This window comes from Piliocolobus tephrosceles, chromosome 11, assembly GCF_002776525.5.
Source record: "Piliocolobus tephrosceles isolate RC106 chromosome 11, ASM277652v3, whole genome shotgun sequence".
NCBI classification, from domain to species: Eukaryota; Metazoa; Chordata; class Mammalia; order Primates; family Cercopithecidae; genus Piliocolobus; species Piliocolobus tephrosceles.
Window position 1 is genome coordinate 94,287,599 of NC_045444.1, and position 19,644 is coordinate 94,307,242.

Below are 19,644 nucleotides of genomic sequence, written 5' to 3' on the forward strand. Positions count from 1 at the left end.
CTGGGTTCAAATGATTCTCCTGCCTCAGCCTCCCGAGTAGCTGGAATTACAGGCATGAGCCACCACGCCCAGCTAATTTTTTTTTTTTTTTTTTTTTAAGACGGAGTTTCACTCTTGTTGCCCAGGCTGGAGTGCAATGGTGCGACCTCCAGCTCACTGCAACCTCCGCCTCCTGGGTTCAAGGGATTCTCCTGTCTCAGCCTCCCGAGAAGCTGGGATTACAGGCATGTGCCACCACACCTGACTAATTTTGTATTTTCAGTGGAGACGGGGTTTCTCCATGTTTGTCAGGGTGGTCTCACCTGGTGGTCTCACCAGATGAATCTGGACATAGCTCAAGATTTCCTGAATTTCCTAAGCCTTTCTGGGCAAGAAGCACCTAGTGATTTTCTATCTTGTTTAATTAATTAATTTTTTTGAGATGGAGTTTTGTTCTTGTTGCCCAGGCTGGTGTTCAGTGGCACGATCTCAGCTCACTGCAGCCTCCGTCTCCCAAGTTCAAGCGATTCTCTTGCCTCAGCCTCCTGAGTAGCTGGGATTACAGGCACATACTACCATGCCTGGCTAATTTTTGTATTTTTAGTAGTGACGGGGTGTCACCATGTTGCCCAGGCTGGTCTTGAACTCCTGACCTCAGGTGATCCACCTGCCTTGGCCTCCCAAAGTGCTAGGATTACAGGCATGAGCCACCTGATTTTCTGTTTTAAAAACCACCGTCCAGAGTGGTGAGGTTCACATTTATTGGATGGGCCTGAACTGGGAGCGGACTCTCACATGCATTTGAGGACCAATCACAGGATAACTAGGAGGAAGGGAAAAATGAATGGGAGTGTACAAAGCTCCCTTTTTAGGCCAGCTTAGTTGCCTGCAGCTGTGACCTGGACACTTCTATTCACTAATGCTCTCTGGCAACGAGATATACTGATAAATACACACTAATCACACCCTGGAAGAAAATAAAGGGGGTGTAAAGGTAAGGTTTTATGTAAACAATTACAGTCCATGAGCAGCAAGTTCTAAAGTGCTGTGACTTTTGGGAAGAAGAGAAGCAACAGCTGTTAACTGCAGGGCAGCTACTGTCGTTCATCCCAATTCCTCTTGGCACTGTTCCCACTGAGGACCATGGATACAGCAAACAAATGTTTATTTCAAGGCAACTTGCTTCATTTAAACTAGTGGTTCTTCACTTCCAGAATGCATCGGGTCACCCAGGGAGCTTTTAAAAAATACAAATAGTCAAGCCCCATCCAGAGAGGTTCTGAGTCAATTGTCTGTAATGAGGCCCTGAGATTTTGCTTTTATTTCTGTGTTTCAAATGCAGGAACCATGGATTTAAACCATCATCTTGAGTCATCATCAAAGGACAGGACATGGGAAACAATTAAGGGAGATTCAATCATCCTCGTCTCCTGAGGTAAGAGATGAACAAAATAGTGTCTCTTTCCACGGTTCTGACATTTTTGCCTATCTTCTCTTTGATGTCAAAACTTCCTGGAGTTATCCAGCCTCGCCAGTTTCCTACAACTGGGGGAAAGCTGACCTCTCTTGTGTGTGATTCATCTGATTATGAATCCAGGCTCTGACTACATCGTATGTCTAGTTTGGTTCAGTGAAACATTAACCCGCTTCTCTTTATCGTGGATTGTGGCAGGTTTCGTGTGACGATGAAATCCAGTTATTTCTTGCACAGAGTGGGTATGAGCCCAGGCTGATTTCCTGAGGGTGGAGTGGGAGGGGCCGGGCATAAACTTGTTTAGGTGTGTCTTAGGGTGTAAGGCTCAGGGTTCATCTTGGTAAATGTTTCACCAGAAGAACCTGTTCTGGTTTCTTTTCCATGTCTTCCTTTGGGAAAGTGAGTTTAAATGGAGCCTTCTAAAGTTTCCAAGTGGATAGTTGTTGTACCCCTGGCTTTCTGAGTGGGTGAGGGTCAACCCAGGCATGAGGCTGGGCAGATATTTCTGATCGTTTCTCAACTCCCAGAGAGCTGCCGTCTCGAGGAGGAACAGTTTCTCTTTACTCTCCACTCTTTGCTTCTTTGCTCCCAAAATATGGTCCCTGAAGGAAGGACCAGTGCTTTTGCCTAGCTGGCCACCTGGCACTTGGCCATCTAATTTGGAGAGTACAGGAATGGTGAAATGGAATCAGGGCCAGAAGGCTTGGGGAAAAGCTTTGGTGGGAGAACATCCATGCATGAGCTTTGGCAGCTTTGTCTTGGAACTGAAAGTAATCATGCTTAGATTCAGCAAATAACGCCCATGACACTACATCTGCATCTTTTTAAAAGTTACACTACATTTTTCATAAGCATGGAAAGGACTGATGAGAATGTTGTAGGTTGATGAATTTTTTAAAAAGTTTATCTGTAAGATATTAGGAGATAATTTAAAAGTGGCTCATTTTCTTTTTCTTTTTCTTTTTTTTGAGATGGAGTCGTGCTGTCACCCAGGTTGGAGTGCAGTGGCATGATCTCAGCTCACTGCAGCCTCTGCCTCCCAGGATCAAGCAATTCTCCCTGCTTCAGCCTCCCCCGAGTAGCTGGGATTACAGCACTATGCCCAGCTAATTTTTGTATTTTTAGTAGAGAGGGGGTTTCCCCATGTTGGCTGAGGCTGGTCTCGAACTTTCAACTTTAGGTGATCCGCCTGCGTTGGGCTCTGCGCCCGGCTATGACTCATTTCCAATAAAGCTCAAATCTGGACTTTGAATTAATATATAGGGCTCACCTTGGGCTTTCACCACCCCCTCTACAGCAGTGTTTTAATGAAGTTGTTATGAGAAAGGAAAGTATTTTCTGCATTGTTTATTGAGAGAGAGAGAGCTTTATACATTAGGAACTAGTGCACTTAAATTATGTGACAGATGACCTTAAAAACTAGAGGTATTGTCAACAATACAACTTCAATTTTATATTATTACAGTTACTGATGTTTTTAAAATAATGTAAACAAAAATGTAGATAAGTTACGCCAAAACAAAAGGTAATAACATCCAAAAAACAGAAAGAACACATATATAAGTTAGCACATTAGGTACTACAAATAACTTAACACAAAGTGATATAACAACCCAGACCCAAAATTTTAGTCATTTCTGTACTGTGTGAGCAGATATAAGAAAAAATGGCATAGATCAGACCCAGGAGCTAGAGAACAAGTTGTGCAGAAGTTTTTTATGTCACCATGTTCAATATTCTCCATTTGCAACCTAAGCATTTCCTCTCCTTTAAAAAAAAAAAAAAGTGTTTTGTTTTTTTTTTTTTTTAAAGAGATGAGGGTCTCGCTATCTTGCCCAGACTTGTCTTGAACTCCTGGGCTCCAGTGATCCTCCCACCCCAGCCTCCCAAAGAGCTGGGATTACAGGTGTGAGCCACTGCGGCCAGCCACTTTCCCTCCTTTGACCATTCCTTCTTTTAGCTACTATTCCCAAGAAACAGATTTAAAATATCTATCTTCTAGGGTAGGCTAGTAGCTATTCACAGTAAGATTCTACTTCTTTTTTTGTTTGTTTTTTGAGATGGGTCTCACCATATTGTGCAGGCTCCTGGGCTCAAGCCATCTACCCACCTCAGCCTCCCAAATAGCTGGGACTGTAGGCACATGCCACCATGCCTAGCGTAACAGTAAGATTCTGATAGGTGACCAAAGCTAGAACCTAGGCCTCCAGCAGCCAAAGCCTAATTTGATAGCTCAGTGGACACACAAAGCTAATTTGATAGCTCACGCCACACAAAGAGACATTTTTATCACAATTTAGCTAAGAGGTTTCCCACTTATTTGGAAAACAGGTGGCAAAATAAGAAGAAAACCTTCGAAAGGTGAAGGATAAGAAAATCCTTGTGTTTGTGTAATTTTGAACCTGAAAAGGTTAAGTTCACGGACTTTACAGATTCAATTCTGGATGGCTGGTTTTTATTTCTCTACCCATTGGCCTTGGTGACATCATGACATTCCCGAGTTTGGTTAATGAAAGCAAACAAACAAACAAAAGAGCGATTAAGAACAGCATAAAACAAAGTGAAAACATGTGGTTGCATCTATTTCCTGGTAAAAGTGCTAATGGCACTAAGAAGCCAGTGTTTCTACCATTCCACTTTAACGATGTGTTTCCGACATGATTCCCTTTACTCCTTTACTCTTGAGGTTAAGGCACACCAGGCTGAACAAGGTGAGAGGTCTGACATGCACCACGGAATGCACAGGCTCCAAGAGCATCTATGTGAAGACTAACCAGTGGGGAAGAAGCAAAGGGATCCAGATTTAGTTGAAGGGTCCTGCAGATAGTGGTTCAGATAGACTAGACTAGAAGCACGAGCCAGTACTATACGGCACTCCTACAAGAGACACAAGGGAAGGCCAACATGGAGAAGGAGCCACAGGTCCCAGCTGTCCACTAGCTGGTTTATTAGCCATGAGGCCTGCCTCTGGGCTGGGGCTCAGAACTAGGGGCAAGGAAGATCTGGGGAAAAGAGAGAGGCTGGTTTGCAGCTTCACGGCTAATAGAAGGGAGCCCTCCTGAGAGTTAGGAGTTGCTGTGAGTTGCTGTAGGTGCCTGAATCTTCTACTCTGGGCAACAACCAGCTTCATTCAATGTCTTGAACTTAATTCAATGTCTTGTCTTTCTAACAAGACGAGCAGTCAATGGCTTCCCTTTTCACAGGGACAATCCAAAGCAAAACAGCAGTTGTCTCACTTGAGTTTAGCAATGCCTTCTGTCACACCAGTGGCCACTTACAAGGACAGTGCCACAAAACATGATCATTTGGAACCTTTTTTTTTGAGACTGAGCCTCAAACAGGCTGGAGTGCAGTGGCGTGATCGAGGCTCACTGCAACCTCCACTTCCCAGGTTCAAGCGATTCTCCTGCCTCAGTCTCCCAAGTAGCTGGGATTACAGGCATCCACCACAACGCTTGGCTAATTTTTGTATTTTTAGTAAAGAGCGGGTTTCACCATATTGGCCAGGCTGGCCTCAAACTCCTGACCTCAAGTGATCCACCCACCTCGGCCTTCAAAGTGCTCGGATTACAGGCATGAGCCAGCACGCACAGCCTAATTTTTGTACTTTTAGTAGAGACCTGATTTCACCATTTTTTGGCCCGGTTGGTCTTAAAACTCCTGCCCCCAAAGTGCTGGGATTATAGGCGTGAGCCACCGATCCTGGCCAAGTGGAACCCACTTTAAATAAAACTGACAACTACCAGCATGCTTAGGAGGGTATCCCACACTCTTGTCTTTTACCTAGAGTTTAACAATGACTTGGATTTTGCCTCACCCATGCACCCATTAAAAAGCACTAAGGAAAGACCCTTGAGTCAGGGATTTTTGAATCCAGTGAAATTAGAATCGTCTACCAATAAGGAGACTGCTGGGCGCTAGACTAAAGGAGACTGCTGGGCGCTAGACTAAAGGAGACTGCTGGGCGCTAGACTAAAGGAGACTGCTGGGTGCTAGACTAAAGGAGACTGCTGGGTGCTAGACTTAACTGTCGAAACACCGTTCCACGTGACAGAAATCAACACTTGTCTGTTTACATTAACTGAGCAGAGCTTATTCACGCGTCACTGGATTCGACCTACTTGACTCAGGGTAGGAAGGGTGGTACAAGGTGTGCGACATATGAAGCTCCTAATGCCCGTCACTAACAAGTGACACGGAGGCAGGGGAAACGGAGAGTGCCGCTACGGATTCAGGTCATGCCAAGGAGGGGGGCTCTTTTAGTCTTGCTCCAACCTTTCCACATTTTCACATTATTTCAGAGTAAGAAAAGAAGTGGTGCAGAAAACTCAAGAAATAAAATGGGCAAAAGTTATACACATCTCTATTTACTAGGAGAAGTAAAAAAAATAAAATAACCCCTGTGTTGAAACCAGGCAGTATTGGAATCAGGAGGTGAAGATTTGTTTCATAATCTAGTGATTTCAGGAGAGTGTGTCAGATCAACGGAGATGACTAATTCTGCACAAACACACGAGCAACAGTATTGGCTTGACTCTAAAGGAGGAGCAGAATATTTGCCTACTTCCTCTGCTAATGCCCCTCTGCAGAAAATGTTCAGTGTGTGTGGCATCAAAACTAATTTATGGATGGCCTTTTTTAGCCAATGGGTAGAGAACAAACTCCCAGGTTTGGAAGCCCAGCCTCTCTGAGGAAGCACAGAAAATAACTATCCAATGTCCACGCTCAGTGTGTACACACGACACTCAGAGACAAAAACAGAGGCCAGGCTCCATCAGACGACACACTCTAGCTAAGCAAAGGCTGCATTCGGCAACTAGTGTGGTACAAACACCTTGGATCTCACCGCAGCCGGAAGGAAGTCACGGCATAGTCCCTTTCCAGGAGTCTGAAGGATATCATTTGTGTTGCAAACCACAGATCCCAAGTATTAGACATATTCCCTTCTTGGTGGAGGCCTACTCTAGAAGAATCAAAAGTGATGACCCTCTCAGTGAATCCAATGTTAAAGCTCCTAACTAGGTGACACTTTAGCACTACAGACGTAAAAATGACTATAGTGCAGTCCCTAGAAAAGGCAGTGAAGCAAAGGGGGCCGCTGAGAGTTTACATGGTTTTCATATAAAGAGGCTTTTAACTTTGGAAAAAGCGGGCCTGGAAAGAACACTACTCCCATTCCAGTTGACTGCTTTTTTAAGTACTTTGTGGCCTTCCTGCCGCGGTGCAAAATGAGGTCTATTTTAGGAACTGGCTTCTTTACTGCGGGGTTAGATGCCAACATTTCACCAGGGTTGGACGATCTCACACATGAGTTTCTGGCACTTTTAGGAGGGATTTCCTCAAGTGATACACTAGGGAATGAGCCTTTCAGCAAAAAGCGGTTCCCCGGAGTCAGTTGCCAGCTCCAGGAGATTAATTGGCCATTTTTTCATGTTTTATATGCAAGATATTTAATATGGGATGAAAAATGGAACACGAGGAAAAGCAGGTATTAGTTGGGTCTGAAAGAGGTGGTAATCCACAGATTTGCTTTTGTTTCGACAGTTTCTAAGCAGTGGAACAACTACCTAACAGTGCACCAAACAATTTGTTAAGAGTTGAAAACAGTAAGGGCGTTCATGTGCGCCAAGGCATTCTGGGCTGAAAACAGCAATTCTGAATTTTCATGGCAGATCCAACTCCTAAGCTGGCTCCACTCTGTCCTATCAGATTTTGGTGGTGGTGGCAGAGAATGTCACAGGCTTGTGGCTGGCACCGACCAAGCTGTCAGGGTTGTATGAAAAGGAGAGGAAACAGGAGTAGCTGGACATGGATCCAGCTCTGGGTAGCTGATAGTGATAACACATCGATTTTTTTTCGCTTTTGAAAATAAGTAGAAAATGATGTGGGTGGAAAGTCCTCCTTAGGAGTTCACAGGGACTGCTCATATTTAGCAGGGCCCTCTGAATGGGGACTGGTGAAAACAAAGATGTTTTGAACAGGGATCCAGAATTTCGCCCTTGACTCTCGGCAGGTATGACCCTGGGTGCCTGTGAGCTAGGAGAGGAAATTCTGTACGTTGGGCAAACTTGTTACCAGGGGAGGAGATGGCCCTGCACTTCAGGTCTCCAGATGCAGTGTGCTGGGAATGGCCTCGCTGACAGTTGGAATCACGGATACATTAATTACAGCGAAGGCAAAAGTAAGCTACAGTGACAGGGAACTGGGGGCGGAGGGAGAAGGCACTTTGCCATGGGAGCACATCTGTTTTATAATAAGCAGGTCTATAATTCTCTTGTGAAAGATCATGTTCTGCTATCTTCTCTGAGGCTGGAAAATATAAATACTGTATTTTACCAAGGGGAGGAGGAAAGGAGATGATCAAATTTGTTTCCCTGTTGCCAAGTGTTTGAGATTTTCCACCCTTTTTCTTTTGTGTGCAACATTCTCTTTAACTAGAGGGGGGGTAAAGTCAACCTGCTTTTCTAAGGGTAAAAGGCACCATGAGGCGTCTCATGAATAGGGCCCTGGCCTTTTAACAAGTTTTCAAGCCTTGGTTGCTGCTACTGTATAGTCAGAAAATAAATGCATGTGTGGTGCTGAGCTGTTAAGGTGAAACATGTGGTCTGGGGCCAAAGGAACCGGTGTGGGTTGAGAGGTAAAATGCTTACATCTAACTGCACGAAAGTCAGTCTGAAATGTCACATCTCTAGATGGACGGAAGTATCATGAGTTGGGGTCTTGGGGAAGCGGGGTGTGGGGGAAAGGAGCAATGGGGTTGAATGTACCAAGTATTTTGTGAGCCACTGATCCTAATAGCAGCAAAACTACTAAACCATGAAGACATAGAAGGCATCTGCTCAGCACGAAAGATACAGAATCTTCTCATAACGTCTACTGAGAACTGTTTCATTATAAATGTATTTTCCTGCTCTAGAGAGAGTTAAGGGGAAAGAATGGGAGCTGTCAGGGTCCCAGGGCTATCCTACCTGCCGTTTTGGTCACAGTGACTGCCACGCGCTCTGCCAAGGGCACTGCAGCGGGAGAACACTACCTGCCAAATAGCAAAGCAGCTCTCTCTCTTACTCCTATTGTTTATTTTAGCACTCTTTGCTTTACTTCAAGGTGGCAATTATATATGTGTGTGTGTACATATATATTTATTTAAATAATATTAGATCTAATTCATTAATTATACTTGTAAGGTTGGTATTTTCTTAATAGTCCAAAGTTGGTATTTTGAAGTTCCACATTACTCTGATTTTTTAAACAAAAAAATGAGAAAGCAGGAATGGTCACATTGACAAAGGTCAAAATGAAAGTGCAGGAAGAACAATGAGAAATAAAGCACTTAAAATGAACAGGTAGGAACTGCCTACACAGGATTCTGAGAAAAGAAACTAAAATGACCCTCGCTGTGAATATATGTACCATACAGCCCTATCTACCAGTCTACACGCCGATGTCTTTAATAACAATCCCAGGACATTTCCTCCGGCCAGCATCATGAGAAGAATCATAAATACCAACCATGGGCACCCGTTGAAAACTGTTCTTCAGAAAGCCATGCGTACAGCCTGGAAAACATGGTGGAGTGTCACATCATTAGGCGGGTGTTGGGATTCGTACCAGCAAGCAGACCGACAACATGCAGTTATTGGTCGCAGAGGTTTCTTCTCTTCTCGGGAAAAAAACTTCTGAGATTAACTTCAAAACCAGAACCAGCTCTCCTCATAAATTAGGGGTGTATGCTTTCTGTCAGAGGGAGCTTGGCTCCTGTTTCCAGCCATTCGGCTCTGCTTAGGTGATTCCCCGCCTCCGCGGGAGGAACTGAGGCGGGAGCGCCAGGGACAGCAGGTCCTGGAAGGACCCAGCAGTCTCTTGTGTTTTGAAGGTTTTCTTATGAAACAGATGATGATGGGTGCCTGCCTCAGTTACCTCAGCCTCTGTGAAGGCTAAAAATAAATAACACAAAAATAACCTAAATCACTGTTTTGTGCAGGAAATGCTTCCTCTTGTGTCTTGGGTAATAAAATGTCCCGAGAGACAGAAAAAATGTCTGAACTATAAAGCATTGTGTAGACCACGTTTTGTCTGGGAGCAAGCAGCTGAAATTCTTGGCTAAGTGTAATCCAGCTATTGGTAGTTTCTCAAGCCACAGAGGTTCTGTGGATCGTTTGGACAATGATGTACACAGAGCATACGTACAGGACGTATAGGTATTTGTGCATATATAAATAAATATATATATATATATATATATATATATATCTAGCTGAAGAGGAGACATACTCTTCTTCCAAAGGGGTCTAACTGGCTAGTTAGGAAGCCGCTCTGGGGCTGATGGATTGTTGATTGGTGAATCCCTGGCCTTCGGGTCGGCCGGAGTCAGGTGTTCTGGTAGGACAGCTCGAACATGGTGCAAGCCTCCTCTAGACTCTCGTCCATGTTCAGTCTCTGCCAGAAAGACTTCTGCTTCTTCTGCAGCTCTCGGCGAACACACCTTGGGCAGGGGACAGACTTTTCTTTGCATTCAGAATGGAAAACGGCTCCACAGCTTTCACACCTGCGAAAGTCAACCATGGATATGATGAGCAAGACTGAAGCCAGCAAGAAAACGGGAAGCCCTGTGGCCTCGGGTGCAGCTGGCGGCAGCATCTACCGTTCTGGACAACCCTGCCGATGGGAAGAGAAATGACTCACTGAAATGAACTCTTTGCTTTTCCAAAATGCTCAAGGTTGAATTTCGCTTGAAAAACATTTTTGCTTTTCTGATTTGAACTAAGGCTTATGAGTGGGGGGGAGTCCGCAGTCACCCAGCAATTCTGGTTATAGTGACAATGGACAGAACACCAGAAGCTCTCCATTGAGAAGGGAGTGGGGCAGTGACTCTAGGGTGAAGTCACCCTAGAGGGGGGAGTGCCTCGTGAAAACGCTCAGCACACCAGTGACAGCCACGGCGTTACATCTGTGGCAAGGTAGCTTTCTACATCAGTTAACATGAGCTAAGTGGTTCTCTGTTAACTAGCTGCCTTTATTTGACAGTTTGAAAAGATAAAATGACACATTTTCATTTTCTGAATGACATCCTGTGGTCTATGAAATCTTGTGAGTTTTTTAAAAATTAGGAAAAAACTCCTACCTTTGTAAGTCTACTTTTATAACATGAGCGTGAACATGAAAGCAGGAGACAGTGGGGAGAAAACATTTTCCCAACAATATGACAGATATTGTAATTTGTAGAGAGGAAACATTCCAGGTGGATGACTCGTTTGTTGTTTGGCTTGGTGGAAGCCTGTACGGGAGTCTGAATAACTTGTTTTTACAGCGAAGTTTTTATTTATTTATTTATTTTTTTGGAGATAGTGTCTCATTCTGTCACCCAGGCTGGAGTCCAGTGGTGTGACCTCAACTCACTGCACCCTCCACCTCACGTGATCCTTTCACCTCAGCCCCCCGAGTAGCTGGGACTACAGGCACCCATCACCAAACCTGGCTAATTTTTGTATTTTTAGTAGAGACAGAGTTTTGCCATGTTGGTCAGGCTGGTCTGGAACTCCTGACTTCAGATGATCCACCCGCCTTGGTCTCCCAAAGTGCTAGGATTACAGGCATGAGTCACTGCATTTGGTCTGCAAAGCTTTTAATAATGGGTAACTGACAAGCTCAAATACAGCTGCTCCAGTGAGTGGTTTGCCGATATGGACTGAGTTTTCATCCTTCCATAAGGGTAACAGGAAACTTGTACCAAGTCCTAGGAGCCCAGGGAATTGTGCCTGCGTAATTTTGTTCAGCCTGCAGCATTCAGGGAGGGTCCAGAACTGGACCGGGTTCAAAGAGGGTTGCGAAGGAACCAGTCCCGAGGTCTCAGCCTCAGGCTTCTTTGCTTTTTCCATAGGTCTTGAGTTTCAGTGCTGGGTGCAGGATGGTCTTGGGGACATTATCTCCTAGTCTGCCACTGACTTACCCCAGCACCATTCAGGACCCAGAGGGCTTAGTGAAAGAAAAATCTTCCTATCCACCCTCATACCTTGGAGAGGAGGCAGTGACTTGGATGAAGAGACACTGTTGGGGGGAGTGGGGGTTGGAAGGGGGAGAAAGAGAGAGTGTGTGTGCGTGTATGTGTGTATGTGCGCGTACACCTATTCCAGTGGAGGGACAAGAAGACAGGACTTCCTTCACCCAGCAGCTCTACCCCCAGCTTAGCTCTCTGGGTCAAGTGAGGCGAGCCGGCAAGGAGCTTCACATCAATTTCTGGCTGTGTGACTGCTGTGAACTGAACTGTGTCTGTGTCCCTGTTATTCATATGTTGAACCCCTTACCCACAATGTGACTATATTTGGAGACACTGTGCTTAGGAGGCAATCAAGATTAAATGAGGTTGGCCAGGTGTGGTGGCTCACGCCTGTAATCTCAGCACTTTGGGAGGTCGAAGCAAGCGGATCACCTGAGGTCAGGAGTTTGAGACCAGCCTTGCCAACACGGTGAAACCATGACTCTACTGAAAATACAAAATTAGTAGGGTGTGGTGATGCACGCCTGTAATCCCAGCTACTTGGGAGGCTGAGGCAGGAGAATTGCTTAAACCCGGGAGGTGGTGGTTTGTGGTGAGTCAAGATCACGCCACTGCACTCTAGCCTAGGTGACAAGAGCAAAACTCTGTCTCAAAAACAAAAAAAGATTAAATGAGGTCATGAGGGTGAGACCCTGATCCAAGCTCATAAGTATCCTTAGAAAAAGAGCACAGGGAGCTTGCTCTCCCCAACTCCGCATGCCTCAGAGGCAGCGCCATGTGGGGACACACAGAGAAGGGGTCCTCTGCAAGCCAGGAGGAGAGGCCTCGCCAGAAACCAACCCTGCTGGCACCTTGATCTGAAACTTCTAGCCTCCAGAACTGGGGGCAACACATTTCTGTTGTCTAAGCCACCCAGTCTGTCGTATTCCATGTGACAGTCTGAGTAGACTAATGACCTTAAGCAAGTCACGTTGCCTTTCTGAGCTTCCTGCGCTTCAGTGTCCTTATCAGCTAATTGGAGACAACATAGCACCCACCTCTTGCAGTGCTGCGGGCCTCAGGTAACATCATGGATGCAGTGTATTCCCAGTTTCTGGCCGTGGTGGGAAGTGCTTAGCAAACAGCAAGGACTGCTCCGGCCAGGGTGTCCCTCAGGCTGCCTGCTGCCTTCTGTATGGCTGCATTGCAGCCTGACTTCACCCACGTCACTATGGAGACCTGAGGACATCTCAGTCAACCCCCTCCTTGCCCAGATGAGAAAAGAGACTCCAAGAGGGTTAGGGATTGCCTACCGGGGACACGGTGAGTTGGAGACAGAGTTGTGACTGGTGCCCAGGGCTCCTGGTAGCCCAGCCAAGGCTCTTACCAAGTGCCACGCTGCCTGGCTGAGGCCTGGCCATCCCAGCGAGAGCAGGGAGCCATCGCATAGGGAAACGTGGGGCTTCTGATCAGAACACCTGTGTCAAACCACAAATCCTTCTTTGTAGCTGAGTGACAGTGGGCAAGTTACCACTTAAGTTCTCGGTGCTTTGGTTTTCTCATTTGTAAAATGCTGCTCACGGTGAACCCTTTCCTACTCACTGGGTTGCTGTGAGACTAAAATGAGAAACATACTTGTGGCCGGGCACGGTGGCTCACGCCTGTAATCCCAGCATTTTGGGAGGCCGAGGCGAGTGGATCATGAGGTCAGGAGATCCAGACTATCCTGGCTAACATGGTGAAACCCCGTCTCAGCTAAAAATACAAAAAAAAAAAAAAAAAAAAAATTAGCCGGGCCTGGTGGCGGGCGCCTGTAGTCCCAGCTACTCGGGAGGCTGAGGCAGGAGAATGGCGTGAACCTGGGAGGCGGAGCTTGCAGTGAGATGAGATCGCGTCACTGCACTCCAGCCTGGGTGACAAAGTGAGACTCCATCTCAAAAAAAATTAAAAAATAAAACTAATAAAAATAAAGAGAAACATACTTGTAAGTGGAAGGACTATGCAAAGGCTGTGACGCCACGCCTCACAGGTGACTCTAGTACCCGTCTCCTTGACACAGGCGCTATCCTGGACATGGCAGGGTCACCTCTAGCATCTTCCTCTTCCCAGTCCCCTCCTCCTTCCAGTGAGGATAAAGGTCAGACCCATGTCTTCTAGAGCCTCTCTCATCTGGGCCAGCTCCTTCCTAGTGGCAATGGCTTTGTCCCCACTGGTCACACCTCTGTAACCTTCTATCACTAAAGTGACACTAATGGTAGCTTTATCATATAAATTTCCTCCTTTCAGCCCCCTTTCCCCTGCTGGGTTAGTCAGTGATTTATACACCTAGGGATGTAGCCCCAGGGCAGTGATTGATAAGGAGGAAAAACCCTGGGTTCCTTCAGTACCACTCCCTTATCTCTGCTGATACTAGGCTCCAGGGAGTGAAGAGATTGAGTCTTATCGGATATTTCTAGTGCAACAAACACCCACGGGGTGATGGAAGAGCTGAGCGCACCTGCTCTTTCTAACCAAAGGTCAGTAACTGAAAAAAAAGCATGAGATAAAAAAAAAAATTAATGATTTCAAAATAGAACTAAATCCTATTTTCTAACAATTTGTAACCCAGCAGGTATCTTTCAAACTGTAGTATGGATAGATTGATCAATGACCTTTCCAAATTCTGAGAATCTAAAGTTAATCCCTCCCCCAACCCTTTTCTCTTTAAAGGAAAAGAATAAGAGGAGGAAAAGGAAGGAGAAAGGGAAATTGTTCTCTTACATAAGATTTATGGAGCCCTGTAATAAAAATGTAAAGTTCAGGATAAATATTTACATTAAAAATGTAATATATGGGAGTGTTCCTCTTTGAGAATAGGATTTTATTTTCTTACTTTAAAAAGATTCATTGGCCGGGTGCAGTGGCTCACGCCTGTAATCCCAGCACTTTGGGAGGCCGAGGCAGGTGGATCACCTGAGGTCAGGAGATCAAGACCAGCCTGGCCAACATGGTGAAACCCCGTCTCTACTAAAAATACAAAAATTAGCCAGGCTTGGTGGCGGGTGCCTGTAATCCCAGCTACTCATGAGGCTGATGCAGGAGAATCGCTGAAACCCGGGAGGCAGAGGCTGTAGTGAGCTGATATTGCATCACTGCACTCCAGCCTGGGCGACAGAGCAAGACACCATCTAAAAAAAAAAAAAAAAAAAAAAAAAAAAGATTCATTGGTCCTCCTTAGTGCTCACTGAGTTTCTTGACTGTATTTAAAATATGATTTAGCACATACAACTTTTCAGGAACACATCTTTCATATAAGGCAAATCTACCAATGTAATCATCTCTGCTGAAAATTGCAACAGGTAATGAAAGAGAAATGTCCCTTTGGTGTTCCTGTGTGATACATCAAATGAAAGCTGGTTTCTTCATTTCTGAGTCATCCAGTCCAGCGATGAGCAGTTTCACTGCTTGTTGGATGTTGCTGAACATCACAGCAAACAAAGACCGACGTCCTCCCTTTGCAGTGTCCGTAACTGCAGGGAGACATTTGTTATTGACCAAAGTCATCCAAAGGGTTTTTCTTTTTTTTTTTTTTCTTCTTGAAAACATTCATTGCTTCACTTTTTCTCACACCTAGGGATCTCAGCCTTGGCACCACTGCCATTTTGGGTGATAATCCTTTGATGTGATGGGGCGTCCTGTGCATCAGAGGATGTGTAGCAGTATCCCTGGCCTCTATCGACTAGATGCCAGTAGCCACATCACCCCCTCCTCCCAGTTATGACAACCAGCAATATCTCCAAACACTGCCAAATGCCTCTGGAGGGCAAAACCATCCCTGTTGAGAACGCTTGACCTAATCTAGTGGAAAATGCATCACAGAGGGGGTACCCAGGGATACTTACACAGGACCCCCACACTGAATTTGCAAGTGTCACCTGCTGGCCTACATTCTTACCAACAAATAAGGTCCAGTGTACTGCACTTATTCATTTAGCTTTCACAAATACATATGTTAAACACATCATTTGATAAAATAGATGAAACCACTAATATTAATATTAACCAAACAGTGATTTCTGTTACTTCTAATGGCAAAAACCGCACTTGCTGTTCCATGAACCTAAATGGAAATCATTTAGAACATCATTTAAGAAGTCAATATCAGTGACACAATTCTGTGCATCACTCAGCCACTCCCTATTAACCCACTCTGATTTTTCTTTTTTTTTTTTTGAGACACAGTTTTGCTCTTGAGGCTAGAGTGCAACGGTGCAATCTTGGCTCACGGCAACCTTCACCTCCTGAGTTCAAGCGATTCTCCTGCCTCAGTCCCCCAAGTAGCTGGGATTACAGGCATGAGCCACCATGCCCAGATAATTTTGTATTTTTAGTAGAGACGAGGTTTCTTCATGTTGGTTAGGCTGGTCTCGAACTCCTGACCTCAGGTGATCCGCCCACCTCGGCCTCCCAAAGTGCTGGGATTACAAGTGTAAGCCACTGCGCCCGGCCTGGCTTTTCAATTCTATCTAAAAGCCGTCTTGGTAGTGCGTCTTAGTCCCATGTATTTGCTCTTTGGCCAAGAACCTCTGGGCTGTTTCTCTGTGGTATTTTCTGCTTCTTTATGTCCTACCTGGGCCATCTAGCAAATCAAAGCTAAAACTTTTACATCTACTTCATAAAATAAATTGCTTTTATGCAACTGTGAAGTCGGTTTCAACAACTTGTTTTTTTTTTTCTTTTTTTGAGGTGGAGTTTCACTCTTGTTGCCCAGGCTGGAGTGCAGTGGTGCGATCTCGGCTCACTGCCACCTCTGCCTTCCAGTTTCAAGCGATTCTCCTGCCTCAACCTCCTGAGTAGCTGGGATTACAGGTGCCCGCCACCATGCCCGGCTAATTTTTTTTGTATTTTTAGTAGAGACGGGGTTTCACCATGTTGGCCAGGCTGGTCTTGAACTCCTGACCTCGTGATCCATTCACCTTGGCTTCCCAAAGTGCTGGGACTATAGGTGTGAGCCACCACGCCTGGCCAGTTTCAACAACTTCTGCAATAAAACGGAGACCAATACTACTTCAATGGGGTGCTTACTGCAGAGAGGAGACCTCAGCTTGAGTGAGGAGCCCCGAGTCCGCGGCCCAGGTTGGCCTTGGTGTCATAGGGGTCTTCGGTAAGTTACTTTATCTCTAAACCTCACTCTCCACAGAAGTAAAAGAGAAGCTTGGGTTAGATATCTAAAGTTTCTTCCAACTTGCAGATTTTGTGGAGGATTTGAGGGGCTGAGGGAGCTACTCTGGGTTGTACTCTCCTCTCTCCAAACTGTCTTGCTCCAAGGTCTGTGGGTGAATGAGTAGGAACGTAGCTTTGCCACCTCCCCAGAGAGTCTCAAACTCATAAGCTGAGACTGCATGAGATAAACCTTAAGGGGTAAAGTATTACTTTTTATTCTATTTATTGGCACTGATTAATCAAGCTATGAAATAGCTTATATGAACTAGTATATACAGCTCTGACTCTCAGGAATTTGGCCAAAAGGAACTGACTTTGCCCCTATTTAATAAAATTTCAATTAAAAATTAAGGGTTCCTTTTTAAGCCTTCTCCCAATCCTCATCAGTACCCCTTCTTCCCAAGCAAAAAAAAAGGTAATTGTTAAATGTTGTCAAGTTTTTTTGGGGGGGTGGGGACGAGGAGGGCCAGCTAGATGACAGCCATTTACCAGCCTATGTGGAAGTATGTTTGTGTTTTAACTGCTGGGACAGCTGCACCAGAGTTAACTGGGTACATGTCAACACTGGATACACCACAAGACATGGGACCGGGAAGCGGGGACTGGAGTTCGGCTTCTGTGGATGCTCTTGGGGGCACTACTAATTATCTGTGTGTGCCCTGACAAACTGGTCCCCTTCCTTGGGATAGGAGCAGGGGAATATCTCCCCCATTTTGGGGTAGCATAAATCTCACTTTGAATTTCAATAAAAGCACCATATGCATGCCTGTAATCCCAGCTACTTAGGAGGCTGAGGCAGGAGAATCACTTGAACCCAGGAGGCAGAGGTTGCAGTGAGCCGAGATCATGCCACTGCACTCCAGCTTGGGTGACAGAGAGAGACTCTGTCTAAAAAAAGAAAAAGCACCATGGAATGAGACTATATATTTTATGAAGTCTTTGACCCAAACATTAGCTTCCTGACCCATAGCAAGTGAAGAAGTTCATACCTGGAAATCTAATAGTCCACCACCAAGAGATAGGCCAGACACGATGCTCTTATTGTAGCTATTGAAACCAGGAAAATGAACCTGCTGCAAACTAGCAGAACTAAGTATGTGCAGGGGGAAAAGGTTTGCTTCTCAAATATTATGGCAAAGAAGCAAGAATTCCTGGCTGCAGACAGTTTCCTGTTCTGGAATGCTGATGATGTGAGACCAATTAGAGACAGGCCCAATGGCTTTGTCTGCACCCTTCCAGATTCTAGCTGCACACAGGGAGGTCACAGGAAACTGCTAAAGGCCCCTGCCCCGTGTTGAGGTCACTGAAATGCTTCTGCTATGTTCATGTTGGGTTCTTCTCCTGCTGCATTTTTATTTTTGGCTCAGGCAATGGCCTCAGATATTTCACTTGGATTGAAATTCAGGCTTCAGTTTGGTTGGATCTCTGACAAGCAAAAGGACAGGCCTGCAGAGCAGGGCAGAGCCTTGGCTGGTTTCCACTCTGCAGAGCCCACATCGAATGGGGTGGGGCTCAGAAATAAGTGCACGTTATCAGGCATGTGAGTGCGGTTTTGCATATGGTTACTATGCAAGGTACCCCATACAGGCACTAGCTATTATTGTTTTTTCCAAAAAACCAAGATGATTACTTAAATCTCTTAGCTAAGGAGGGTACTTACTGGATCCTGGTTATTTAAATGTTTTGGGTTGGTGTTTTCTTTTGTTATTGTGTAAGTAAACATAAGCAAACAATTTGTAATTTGCTTGAATAGGAAGTCAGCCAATATCATGTATAGTTTATGCTTCCATGTGAACCTATGTGCTATGCATGTACTTATACACAGGATACTAGACATTCTAAGGTAAAATGAATTAAATATGATTAATAGGATTAATTTAGCCGTGCCCGGCTAAATTAAGCCATAATTCCAGCACTTTGGGAGGCTGAAGCAGGCAGATTACCTGAGGTCAGAAGTTTGAGACCAGCCTGGCCAACATGGTGAAACCCTGTCTCTACTAAAAATACAAAAATTAGCCGGCGTGGTGACTCATGTTTGTAATCCCAGCTACTTGGGAACCTGATGCAGGAGAATCGCTTGAACCTAGGAGGCGGAGGTGGCAGTGAGCCGAGATCGCACCACTGCACTCCAGTCTGGGCAATAGAGTGCGACTTCATCTCGAAAAAATAAAATAAAATAAAATTACAACAGTTCTCCCATTGTGTGTGTGTTTTTGTTTGTTTGTCTGAGATGGAGTCAGGCTGGTCTTGTACTCCTGACCTCATGATCCACCCGCCTTGGCCTCCCAAAGTGCTGGGATTGCAGGTGTGAGCCATGGTGCCCGGCAAGTTCTCCCTTTTTTTTTTGAGATTAAGTCTCGCTCTGTCACCCAGGATGGAGTGCAGTGGCGCGATCTCAGCTCACTGTAACCTCTGCATCCCAGGTTCAAGCGATTCTCCTGCCTTCGCCTCCTGAGTAGCTGGGATTATAGGCATGTGCCACCACACCCGGCTAATTTTTGTATTTTTAGTAGAGACGGAGTTTCACCATGTTGGTCAGACTGGTCTCAAACTTCTGACCTCGTGATCTGCCCGCCTTGGCCTTCCAAAGTGCTGGGATTACAGGCGTGAGCCACTGTGTCTGAGTTGTCCCTTTTTTTTTTGAGACAGAGTTTCATTCTTGTTGCCCAGGCTGGAGTGCAGTGGCATAATCTCAGCTCACTGCAACCTCCGCCTCCTGGGTTCAAGTGATTCTCGTGCCTCAGCCTCCGGAGTAGCTGGGATTACAGGCACCTGCCACCACGCCCGGCTAATTTTTTGTATTTTTAGTAGAGACGGGGTTTCTCCATGTTGGTCAGGCTGGTCTCAAACTCCCGACCTCAGGTGATCCGCCTGCCTCGGCCTCCCAAAGTGCTGGGATTACAGGCGTGAGCAATGCTCAGCCTCGAGTTCTTCCATTTTTATTAAGTCAGTCAGTAAGAAAATAATAGATATAATATAATATAATATAATATAATATAATATAATATAATATAAT

General features: G+C 45.4%; 1 protein-coding gene across 7 annotated transcripts in view; it reads right to left on the bottom strand.

The window, feature by feature from the left end:
* Positions 1-19,644, bottom strand: part of PLEKHM3 (pleckstrin homology domain containing M3) — a 225,924-nt gene that overhangs the window by 14,436 nt on the left and 191,844 nt on the right. For 4 of the 7 annotated variants that reach the window (XM_023219795.3, XM_023219799.3, XM_023219807.3 and 1 more), the window contains one exon: positions 8,625-9,998. The exons of 2 other annotated variants lie outside the window; for them this stretch is intronic. In XM_023219795.3, coding sequence (XP_023075563.1) covers positions 9,821-9,998 — 178 coding nt within the window. In that variant the 3' untranslated portion in view covers positions 8,625-9,820. Of the gene's footprint in view, positions 1-8,624; positions 9,999-14,638; positions 14,936-19,644 lie in introns of those variants that run through there. One more of the 7 variants, XM_023219816.2, reaches the window with a different exon arrangement.